Source organism: Mus caroli, unplaced genomic scaffold, assembly GCF_978045245.1.
Source record: "Mus caroli unplaced genomic scaffold, Mus_caroli_1 scaffold_7, whole genome shotgun sequence".
Classification (NCBI taxonomy): domain Eukaryota; kingdom Metazoa; phylum Chordata; class Mammalia; order Rodentia; family Muridae; genus Mus; species Mus caroli.
The window spans coordinates 36,422,108-36,434,840 of NW_028227262.1; the positions used below are offsets into that span (position 1 = coordinate 36,422,108).

The 12,733-nt window shown below is 44.6% G+C and overlaps 1 protein-coding gene across 2 annotated transcripts in view; it reads right to left on the bottom strand.

Annotated features, from left to right (window-relative positions):
- Positions 1-238: 238 nt before the first annotated feature.
- The window catches only part of Lmcd1 (LIM and cysteine rich domains 1), a 56,320-nt gene continuing 43,825 nt past the window's right edge, over positions 239-12,733 (bottom strand). For both annotated transcript variants that reach the window (XM_021165072.2, XM_029478999.2), the window contains exons 5-6: positions 1,755-1,970; positions 239-845 (exon numbers count right to left, since the gene is read on the bottom strand). In XM_021165072.2, coding sequence (XP_021020731.1) covers positions 687-845; positions 1,755-1,970 — 375 coding nt within the window. In that variant the 3' untranslated portion in view covers positions 239-686. The remainder of the gene's footprint in view (positions 846-1,754; positions 1,971-12,733) is intronic.

Genomic DNA, 12,733 nt, shown 5'->3' on the forward strand with positions numbered 1-12,733 from the left:
TAGTGACATTTTCTAATTTTAGGGTACCATGAAATATGAATATGTGTTTCTATTAGGCATCTGGGAGCATGGGCAACAGAGGAGATGGAGTGAGAGTCTATGAAGCACAACTCTTGAAGTAACTCATTAGCATTTGCTAATCTGGCAGTATCAGTTTAGGGGCTTGGGGTTAAACGCATGTTACAGAATCATTCTCATGGCATAAATAATGAGATAAAAGTGTTGTGTGTGTGTGAAAGTCATAAACCTTTTATTGATATGTTTATCATGCCCAAAACATTGTTTATTGAAGATTCAGATTCCACTTGAGAAAGAGGCAAACAAATGGGAGTTGAGATCTCATCCTGCCCCCTGGAGAGACCCCATGTCCACGAGAGAAAAAGAAAAGAAGCATATCCTACATCTACTTCTTGACTGGATCCCTCAGAAATGCATTCTGGGAAATTTCTCCTAGGGCTCCCTGGCAGGATACCAGTGTGTCTTTAGTTGGTTGCAGCTAGGAAGCAATAAATCCATTCTAAGGCTTCTTAGAATCCCTCTGGTTTTGAAACTACTGACCCTCTAAGATCTACCACTGCTCAACCTAGAATATGCACTGCTTGCTGGCTGTGGCATCCGCCCCATAGGATGGCTTCAGTCTCCTGGTGGGATCCGATAGACTCTGCTGGTTGAGGGTGGGCAGCCCTTCAGGAGCGTTTTGACTTGCTGCATGTGGGGCACAGGAGCTGACCCTTGGTGACGATGTACGCACGGCCGCTCAGCAGCTGCTCACAACCCTCGCAAATGAAGTGCTTCCGATGCCAGGCCAGGTCTTCCACACGCTGGTAGTCTTCTGAGAAGATGATCTGGAAAGAGAGACAGAAGGAATGCAGGACTGAAGCTCTGCCCCCAGGAAGAGGGTAAATTATGGGATGGTGGTTTATCTCATTCCATTTTTGTTGTGACCTTTAAAGACCTCCATGAAGAAATCGGAGGCAGGTGGTGCGGTCCTTGCTGAGGGTCATGCTTGTGTCTTAGCTTTCCTGACAGGAAAAAAAGAAAATACTCTTCTACAGGCAGGTTCTTATTTATCTATCTGTGAAACATTTTGGGTAAATCCAGAGGCCAGTTGTTTTCAGGGTCAGGGTTACATAAATCGTATGACCCTGGAAGACAACAATGGAGCAGCAGCCAGTGGCCACTCTCTGAGAGCAAGGAATCAAGGGGTCCCTTGGACCCAGAATGAAGTGATCCCCTAAAATGACTCCTGGACTTTCTGACTTTGTAGCACAACAGGACACATGCATGGGCTGTCACTTAGATATTTGGAAACTTGGAAAATTATATAATCTCTCTGTACCACCTCTCCACACTACCTGGCTGGTTTTCTCTCTCTGCCTCTCTGCCTCTGTCTCTCTCTCTCTGTCTCTGTCTCTCTCTCTTTCTTCTTTTATTTTTTTTTATTTTTATAATACTGATGTCTAAGGATTCAAACCCAAGTCTTCATACCTGCAGGGCAAGCATTTTACCAGCTGAGCTATCAGGGTGGACCTCCTACATGCAACCTCCAAAGTTCTTGGGTTATAAGCAACGTATGTCACCCTTTTTTTTTTTCTTAGCTCAGGTCCATTTTATAGATGAGAAAATAGAGGCTTAGAGTACCCAGTGAGGCCCAGCCCAATTTGCTCAAATAAAGAATACATCATCAGCAAAGCCACACCAGTTGGCCTTGGGATTTGCACTACATAACAGGGCCATCAGCCTACGAGTCTCACCTCGTCACAGCCTGAGCACCGGGGCCGCACGCTCTCGCAGTAGTGGCGGCCACACCAGGGTGCACCATCCTTCCAGAAGTAGATGAGGTCCACCAGTGGCTCTGAGCACTTGATACACTGAAAGCACGTGGGGTGCCACTGCTTGCTGTATCCAGCCCTGTCAGCGTAGACCACAGGGCTGTCAGCAGGGGCTGCTCCCTTGCAGAGCTCACAGACCTGGAAGGGATATGAGAGAGAGAGAGAGGGGCACATGTGATGTGGGTTTAAAAATCCCAGTCCCACCCTTTCTACTTTCTGTATAGTGCTGGGCAAGTTAAAAGACCTCTCTGCTCCTTGGTTTGCCTACCTGTAATGTGGGATAAACGTGTTGTCTGTCTTGTGAGGACTAAATATACTAGCATCTTGGGCCCCGAGATTCTCAGCTTCACTAGTCTCATCATTGTTTAGGTACTCATGGTTACCAGGAGCTCTACAACGTTTTTGTTGATGTGAAAAACAGGAATTGATAGTCACCTTAGGAGAAATGAAAACTATAGATGTTTAAATTACTGACCCCCTCATAATCATAGGCATAAGCTTATATGGTGTGTTAGCAGATGTGCTTTGTGCCCGAAAACAACTGTATTTTCTAAAACAGACAAACAGAAGTTAGTGAGAAGAACAATCCAAAATACTCTATTTCAAACTATACAGCTTGAAAATCTTTTAAATGACTCACTTAGGCCAGCTGGAGTCTCTTAACTATTGGTCTGTCTGTATTTTGCCTGGTGCCAATTTGGGTGAAATCTGTGGAGGAACTCTGGCCTCCAGCTGATAAGTTGAACTAGGAAGGGAGGAGTATTTTAATAGCCGGCCAAGAAAACAGGATGCGTCTTTGACTCTACATCAAAATCCAACCAGCGTCAGTTTCGCAGAAGTTAGTCAGGGACCTGAGATGGTTTAACGGGTAAGGGTGCTTGTGCCAGGGCTGATGACCTGTGTTTAACCCCTGCAGCCCACACAGTGGACAGAAAGAACTGACTCTAGCAAATTGTCCCCTGAACTCCACATGTGTGCTGTGGTCCTTGTGTGTCCCCTTAAGAAAATATAAACAAATCCTGTCCGCATACAGTACTAAGTCATAGGAATCCTTCCTTTTGCTCAATTTAAATAGATTTCTTGCCCTGTATTGTCTTCTGATCAGTTTTTTATTCTTGAATCATTTAAGATTTATAGGGGAAAAAGGGAACCCCCACACACCATGTTCCATTTTCTCTGTTCTTAATGGCTTGTATTTGCCCATGAGCAAGTAGTAGTCATTGAGGAATCTGAGAAGTCATGTGATCCTCCTGCCTCTATTTTGGTACACACCCAGGACCCCATCCTTAGTCCTCTGCTTTTGGGGTAGTCATGGTCACATACTTGGTAAAATGTATGCCAGTTAGAATCTTCCTGATGTCACCATTATGGGCTAAGACTGAGATGGGGACTCCAGAGGTCATCACTGTTTTCCTTACCTGCTACCAGCGGCATTTGCTGTCATTATGTCTCCTAAGGAAGATTGTTGACCTCAACATCCTTGACCTTGACCCCCATTTAGACTTGGTTGTCAGGCTTATCACAATGAAGATTTCTTTCTTTTTTCTCTTTCCAAGAAGCTTAGTCCTTGCCCTCTTCTAAAGAGCCTGCTATTCTTCCAGGGTTCAAGTAGCTACATACAACATATGGAATCTTTATGAGACCTTGACCTCACAGGTATTTTTAGAACCACTGGTTGACAAATCTCCTGGATTCATGAGTATTACACAGCTTTCTTCTTATGTAGCCATTCATCTATCCATCAACCTATCTATCTGTCTATTTTTCCACTCACCCACCTACCCACAAAACCACGTATCCATTTACCCACCTATCTGTCCACTCATTTATCAATCTATACACCTATCTATCCATTCACCAATCCACCTACTTCATCCATCCATCCATCCATCCATCCATCCATCCATCCATCCATCATCCATCCATGTATCCATCCTTTCATACCTCTTTCCCTTTATAAACGCATTTTGTTTGTTTGTTTGTTTGTTTATCTCCTCAGGAATGGAATTTTGACAGTTTTACAACATAAACTCTCCCGAGCCCTTCTGAATCCTCTTCTGCTCCTTTGGGCATGTTTGCACACGGTAGTGTACTTGAGATATTGCATCCATTATCACACACCTGGCAGTCATTTCTGTATTAGGAAAGCTGTTGTTTTCCCTTCAAGATATTTGGTGACTTGTTCAGTGATTCACAATTTTAGAAGACAAAGCTGGAGTGAGAACCTAGGCCAAGCCACCTCCAAAATCCAGGCTTTTAATCTGGTGTCAGCAAACAGCTGCCTGGGGTTCCTCCAGGTATTAGCAAATATTAGCAAATATTTTATCCTCAAAAAGAACTTCATTTTTCTCATTAACAGACTGAGATGTTTTTCAGGAGAACTGTGCCTAATGACTACATTTTCTTTCTTTCTTTTTTTTTTCAAACTCTTTTTTTTAATTAGGTATTTTCTTCATTTACATTTCCAATGTTATCCTAAAAGTCTCCCATACCCCCCCCCACTCCCCCACCCACCCACTCCCACTTCTTGGCCCTGGTGTTCCCCTGTACTGAGGCATATAAAGTTTGCAAGACCAATGGGCCTCTCTTTCCAATGATGGCCAACTAAGCCATCTTCTGAACATATGCAGCTAGAGACATGAGCTCTGGGGGATACTAGTTAGTTCATATTGTTGTTCCACCTATAGGGTTGCAGACGCTTTTAGCTCCTTGGGTACTTTCTCTAGCTCCTCCATTGGGGGCCCCGTGATCCATCCAATAGCTGACTGTGAGCATCCATTTCTGTTTTACCCAGGCATAGCCTCACAAGAGACAGCTATATCTGGGTCCTTTCAGCAAAATCTTGCTAGTGTATGCAATGGTGTCAGTGTTTGGAGGCTGATTATGGGATGGATCCCCGGGTATGGCAGTCTCTAGATGGTCCATCCTTTCATCTCAGCTCCAAACTTTGACTCTGTAACTCCTTCCATGGGTGTTTTGTTCCCAATTCTAAGAAGGGGCAAAGTGTCCACATTTTGGTCTTTGTTCTTCTTGAGTTTCATGTGTTTTGCAAATTGTATCTTGTATCTTGGGTATTCTAAGTTTCTGGGCTAATATCCACTTATCAGTGAGTACATTTCAATTGCATGAGTAGAAATGTCATGGAAATTTGTTTTCTCTTTTGTTACATAAAATGCTCACAGGGTGTCATAAATTTTAGCTGTTGGCTCAGAATACCGGAAATGTTTGCTGTCTGACCATTCAATGTTTGCTGACCTTAGTCTTTCCTTTGGATGCCAATTTTAATTTACAAAGTACTGCCAGCCCAGCTCCCAAATATTTACATTTTGCCATGTTTAGATAGGGAGGCATATGTAAAAGTCTACTATAGGGACTGAAGAGAGATGGCTTAGCCATTAAGAATGCTTACCGCTCTTCAGAGTACCCAAGTGTGGTTCCCAGTCTGACCATGTTGTGTCACAGCCCCATGCCCAGCGACTCTCAGCTCTGGGCTTGTGGCCACTGCTCTTCTCTAGCCCTGCCTACTTGGAGACCCTGGTCCTCAGGCTTCTCCTGTCTGAAGTCCCCTCGAGGGCACAGCAATATACTCTTACTCTCTTTGCCTAGAGCTTTTGCTTTTCAGTAGGCCAGGAATTTGCAAAACCTAAGGAGATATGTGTACTTTTAAGGAATTCCTTTGAGAACAGTGATGTGGACTGCTAAAACCTAGTCTGACCTGTGAGCTTTGTGCAAAGTCTGCCATGTCTCAAGTACTACAAAGGCAAATTTGAGTTCCTAGAGGGTTTACATTTTAACACTATCCAAGGAAGTCTAGTGTGGCCATTTTTGGACTTTTTGGTAAAGGAGGTGGTGCAGGCAGGCAGAATTTTCTTGGGATCAGGGTAAAAGGCATTTAGGAGGTTATTTATCTTGAGCACATCAGCTAATTTTGCTCTGGTTCCCAAGGGCCTAAACTTGACTTGCTCATAAGAGGGTTCCCAATCTCTGCCAGAGGACCTTATCTGCACGGCACTTTTCCCCCAGGGAGAGGGGATGGGGACAAATCCTCTTAGGGGTAGAATGAGTAAGAGGCTTTTCTCCATACCCATGCCTTTCTATGACCCACACACATAGTGTAAGATGCTTAGTGAAATTGTCGAAGGCAGTGGTTCACATTTCTAATCCCAGTCCCCAGGAGATGGAAGCAGGAGGATCTCTACAACAAGCTAGAGAGCTGCCAGGGAAGCAAGTAAGTGAATAGGAAAAACAAGTTGAAATGAGTGGTTTTGAAGCTCTTATGCTTGGGCCTAGGCAGTGTTTAAACATCTGTTTCGAGAAGGACAAGGGATGGATCAGACTCGGCTGTTGGTTGCTGCACCTTTGTGGGGCCACAGGTTCCTGGCCTTGGGATGTGTTCAGATCTCACTGACATTGTCTTGGATGTTGTTCCAATCAGCATGGCACTGAGTTACCTTTCTCTGAGAAATCATGTCTCAGTTTAGTGGAAGAGGATGTGTTGAGTGCCATCCTATGGCACAAAGAAGAAGGGTGCATCTCTGCTTATGACAGTGTTAGGTCATCAGAAGTGGAAAACATATGTTGTCATGTGTCTAACACTGCCAACGATCAGTCTCCTGACTCAGCGACACAGTTCAGTAGAGACTTCGTATTCACTCATACAATGGAGTGTCTGACCAGCAACGGTGCCCTGCTGCCCTGCCCTGCCCTGCTCAGTGCCATGAAAGAGTACAATACCCATGGATAGTCCATGAAAAACATCAAATGTCATTGGCTCAGTGTATCCCAAACCCCTATTCCTTTTTTTTTTTAAAGCAACAGTGTCAGTTTGAACCATCTTAAACAGAGCTGTCATGCTCTCCTAAGTTATAAATCACCCATGTAGCTTTACCCAGATTCTGTTTCTAAAGATATGCCTCTGAGGGTTTCTGAGAGGAACAAAGTTACAGTATCCAGAAACTTCCATACCAAGGTGATTATCACATGCAGGCTGTAGAGACAGAATCCCAAGGAGACCCTGCCTGACCAACTAGGCTGGGCATTTTCCTCAGTCCAGTTCAAACATCAGAAGTGCAGACTTCCACTCAAGTAAAGCTGAGTGGATAGGGACAAGATGCCCCTATGGAGTGCTCATCAAATGGCTGATTTGAGAACAAATGGGACCTGGTTGATATAAGCCACTTGGCTCGGATGGCTTGTTCCACAACCTAACAACAAAAACTACATTGAAAAGGGACACGTGGAGCCATGTGCCTGCAGCATGACACAAAGGCATTGAGGATCAGGCTGAAGCAGGTTTAGGATAGTGGGCAAGAGCCACGTGGCCATAGAAATGTGTCTAAGGATCGAGGTTCATAGAGATCCAAGGGCACAGAAGGCCTCTGAAGCTACAGTCATCTCTGCCTTAGGCTTGCCAGAAGCACATCCCGCTCATACTGTTTTATTTTCTCCTGGAAGGCTCTTATCCGAAGACCTACCCAGTCTAAATCCAGAGTGCCTAGTGAAAATCTCACCATTGCACTCCAGTAAATATTAACACAAGGCCTTGAATTTAGGCACTGGCTTTGCTCCAATGCAAACACTCAACAATTTATTTATAAACAGCATCTCCCATGTCCTCTTATGGTGCTTAGTCCCCATCTTTGTCTCTTAGTCTTGGGTCCCACAGAAGGTCCCCCTCCCCTCCCATTTTCTTGCCTGGCATCGTTTCTGCAGGCTTAGCTGTCTTGAGTTCTGTTTTCCTACACACTAGCCTTCCTAAGACCACAGAGGGTGCAGAAGGATCACACTGGGTGTACAGTGGTTAGGGACCCAGACCTGGACTATGGTCAGTACCATGGCTTCATCCCTAGGAAAGCATAGGGGAAACTGGGGCTTTCCCAAGCCTCAGTAACAGTGGTGGTCCTTGGCTTATAGGAAACTCACCATCCATGGTGGCCATTACTGGTAACAGCCTTTTTACCAAGTGTGTCTTCTTAGAGCAGGTTGCAACTATAGGACCTTTGCCCAGAGGTTAAACATCAGGGGTTTGTAATTGTATCCTTGTTACTCATTCAATACTGAGATGGGCATGAAGCACATAAGCTACTCTCCCAAGAGAAAACAGCAGCCTGCATTTGTTTTGAGATGTAGCTTGGATCACCATGAGCCCAAGGACCAGCTTTGTAAAAAAAAATAAGCTGATCAACAGCTGAGCAGAGAAACTTTTCAGTGTGGTCTCTGTTTCAGGGGCCATGCACAATGTCTAGACCCAGGGGCATGGGATATCTGCTGTATCACATGTTTCTAGCAGAGAAAGAGAGGGACTGCAGAGGTGGATCAACAGTTAAAGGCACTGGCTGCTCTTGTAGAGGAGTTCAGCTCCCAGCACCCACAAATCAGCTTACAACCATATGTGACTCTAGTTAGAGGGTATCTGAATCTTCTGACCTTGAAAGGCACCACACACACACACACACACACACACACACACACACACACACACACACACACACACCGTACACATATATACATTTAGGCAAGCACTCATACAGATAAAAGTTTAAAAATAATTTTTTTTTAATTAGAAAGAAAAATTACACACACACACACACACACATACACACACACACACACACACTGATTTTTAGGGTAATTTTGGGGATTAGATAAAAACGACATGAACATTTCCAGGCTTGTACCTGGCATAAGTAAATAATGGCAGCTTACAGCATTGTAACCTCTTAATCATCATCACATTATCATCACCACCATCATCATCACCATCACTAGGACGGACCATCACCGACACCACGATCAACATCATCATCACTAGGACCATCGTCACCATCCCCATCATCACCACTGGCACCTTTATCACCACCATTACTACGATCACCACCATCATCATCTACACCACCATCGTCACTGTTATTGTTGTTATTACTCTCTCCAGCTATCATCACCAACACTCGCACTGTCACCACCATAACAATCAACGTTACTTTTTAACCTATCAAAGCAAAAAGCAAGAGGAAAAAAATTAAAAGGATGAAACTCAAATAAGTAGAAAAAAACCCTGAAGATAGCTTTTTTTTCTGGCTCAGGGGTCAGCAAACTACATTTCTCCATGGATCAACTCCTGCCTACTTCCCTTCACTTTTGGAAATGAAGTTTTATTGGCTCACAGCCAATCACTTGTTTAGATAGAACCTATAGCAGCATGATCCAGTGTTGAGTGGAGGTGACAGGGCCTGCTACCTTTTATATATTCTCCCTCTGTCCTTTATTGAAAATAGCTTGTCACTGGCTGTTTTAGTCAATGGAATATTATGCAGCCCACTTAGAAGAAGGAAAAAAATGACTGTAAAAGTCACATGTCCACATGGGAAAGTATTTATAGTATAAAAAGCAGGATAAAGGGATTTTTCTCTTTGGAAAAATGATCTTTTTAAATGTCATTAAAATATCCCCACCGAGAAGGAAGAAGGCAGAGGCTGAGGAGCCTGGTTACCATGGTGATTTTGAGGGCTGCCCCCAATTTCCCACTCATGGGCACCTTGGTCAGGGAAGGTGAAGGGGCCAGGGTTGGCTGTGCCTGGGTGGTTCCTCACTGGTCTCTATACCTTTACTCCAGCTCAAATAAAGGTGGCTCACAGAGGGGCTGAGGCAGCTTTGAGTCCCCAAGAAGGGTTGGCAGGAAAGGCAGCCAGCCTGCACAGCCCACAAGCCAAACATCTGCTCCGACAAAAAACTTGGAAGTCCCTTGCCCACAAATATGTCCCTTCTGGGATGGGCCTCAGCTTGAGCTGCCAGTGGCTGTAAGTTTCCATCAGAGAGGCTCTCCTATGGAGGAGGGTGGAGTCCAAGGCCCATTGTACCTCCCTTTGCATTTTTGTGGGGAGATGGGGGAGAAAGAGTTGGCATCCCACTGAGTATCTTGGGATCTTGTGAATGCACTCTCAAGGCTTCGGGGAGCCTCCACACCCTCCTCTTCTTTGACTCTCAGTTGCCTGCTCTCAGATCACCTGTCCTGAGGAAGGGGCATGGAGAAGTGGGAACACTGGGGGCACAGGGGGAGAATGTTTAGCCTTAGAGAGCTGAGAGTACATTTTATGCTCTGTTCTGGCATTCTGTCCCCTTTCTTGAGTTTCAAGTGTGGGGTGGTGAAAAGGCGGAAATGCCTGGGCACAGTGACATGCCTGGGAACCCTGTATATTCAATTTCCAAGTGAACATCCACCGAGCTCTCCAAAAGCAAGGAAACCGCCTGCGGAACTGTCAGCAGTCAGAGCATGTGTAGAACAGGCATCCACAAATCCTATCCAGGAGAGAAAAATGGGGGCTGGGGGCTTGAAGAGAGAGTTAGGAGCTTTGGTGGGGTATAGCACAGCTTTCTGGCTGTTCACAACTCCTTGGCTAGAGCCTTGAGATGTTTCTGAGACCCATGAGGAGAGACTTGGGCTGGGGTAGGGTGCCCTTCTGATCTTTCTAGAACACAGAGAAAAGGGTTTCATTCTCCAGCAGGCTGGGCTGTGAAGGATGTCAAGTGCTGTGGTTCACTCCAGATATACATATCTCCATCCTTTCTAGGAACTGATCTCAGGACTGCTCACACCACACTGCTAGCAACAACAAGACTTGAATCAGTCCACCACTACTTAGCAAACTACTATGGTTGTGTCCGCCGGGCTCTTCATCTGGATAATTTGTTTGATGTCTTCAAGCTAACTCATGATCATCCCGAAGATTGAAAGATACTGAATTAGTCTTTGAAAAGCTAGTCTCTCCCTCCCTGCTTCCCTCCAGGAGTGACAGCAGATGAATTGGTGCTTGGGAGTGGGGTATTTCTACCTTGGGATTTTCTTATGGAAAGGCCTTATTGAAGGATCCATGGCTGAGGGTGTTTCTACCATGCTTTTTTTCCTCCCACGATCAGTGTGATGATTGTGATTTGTGATCTATTTTGAGGCTGGCGCAGACAGCCACACCTCTTAGTTCGTTGCCCAAGCACACAGATGTACTTCTGATGATTTAGGTCAATGTGCCTTATTGGCAGGTCTGCCTGACATACTGGACTTTGAAAGCTAAGCCTGGCGTCGGGATTTATGAACTGACCTCATCCTTATTAGAGGTAAACTGCAGCCATAGGGCAGGTAGGGTTCAGGCAGAGCTATGTCTGGTGTTCTGGCTCCTGTCTAGTATTGGGATTCCCATGAATTACAGCCTGTTGTTGAGCGTTCTCCAGAGGGCTTTGGCATGACACTCCTCTGTGAGAGTGGTGTGTTGGGGTGGGAAGAACTCAGGAGCCGAATGGTCATTGCTACTATATACTGAGGTTTTAAAGGAGGGACATGGCCTAGATTAATAAGCCTTTGGGGGCAGTGAAGGATGTATAACATCATGTAATATGGCATGGTGAGAAATCTTAGGTGGCAGAGGACAGTGTCAAGGGCAGGAGTCCATGGTAGGGAGATAAAAATACAGTGTTAGATTCTATGTGTTTCTATAATACAATACAAGGAACCCTGAGATTACTGAGTTTTTTTCAAGCAGGATTCCTTTAACATCATCCATTCATCCACCCATCCATCCATTCATCCATCTACCCATATATCTATGCATGGACTTCAGAGTGTGGCTCAGGCCAACATTTGGCAGTGTAACTCCTGCTAAGCTGCCCTCATTGGGATTCTCTTTTCTGGTTCAAGGAGACAGAGAACCTAGATGCTTTCTTCTGGAGCAAATAGCAAAAACCAAGTATCCACAGGATTCTTTAACTCAGCATCTTCTGGATACTGTTATGGAAATGGGATCTTGGGCAATCTACCTACTGTGTACACACCTGGGAATCCACATCTCATGGCTCTCATGAAATCATTATGCCATGCATTTGTGAGAATTTAAAGAGACCCTGAAGGTCTGAGTAAGGATTCGTACTTAAGCAATGTGGAAAGGGGATGCTGCTAGCTTCTTAGACAAGATGTCATCCAAATTGTTCCTATCTTCCAGAGCCCAGGTTGGCTTGAACATCAATTTACTTGTGGATCACATTTGTTGATCATCAACAGTCTACCTCAAGGATACCCACTGTAGATACAGAGATAAAGAAGCTCTCAGAATCTACAGAGAGTGGCAGATGTGACCCCATAATGACACAGCTAGATACTGAGTTAAAATTGTGGTTGGTGTAAGGCAAAGAACTACATCTTTCATAGGCATCAGACAAATTTATCCTAACAGCTTCTTATTCCCTGCTCATTTCTGACTGTGGAATATGACAGTCACTGGCTGATATTATTACTTAAATGCTTCCAAATTGTCACAAATATTCCCCATAGTTAAGTACAGGCAAGATCTCAGAATCTCAGAGCATCTTTGTTTCAGTTCTATGTTGAACAAATCTGTGGGGCCCAGTCAAGGACAAGGTATGTTCTCAAAACAGCATCTCTTCCTTGGGGATGACAATTCAGAGAAGTCACAATGACATCAAGAGATTCACTTCCAAGTTGGAATTCTTTAGAACTTACTCTTCAAGCATTGACAAGTGTTAAAGGGTGAATAGTGGATGGGATTGGGGTGATATGGGGGAGCAATTTATAAAACTAGTAACTATGATGGTAACTAGATTTAGTTTCTCTTTAAAGTCTGTCACACCTATATCCATTCCAGTCTCTTTAAAGTCTTAGGATGGACACATCTATCCACCCTAAGAAGTAAGATTTTAACTTTTACTGACAGGGCTTGGAGAGGTGGCTCAGTGCCTTATTCAGTTCCTAGAACCCACAGCTGTCAGCTCACAGCCATCTGTAATTAATTCTAGTTTCAGCAAACCCAATACCCTCTTCTGGAATCCACAGGCACCTGCATTACCACATGTACACACCCACCAAGGGACATACACAGCATATACACATAACTAAAACA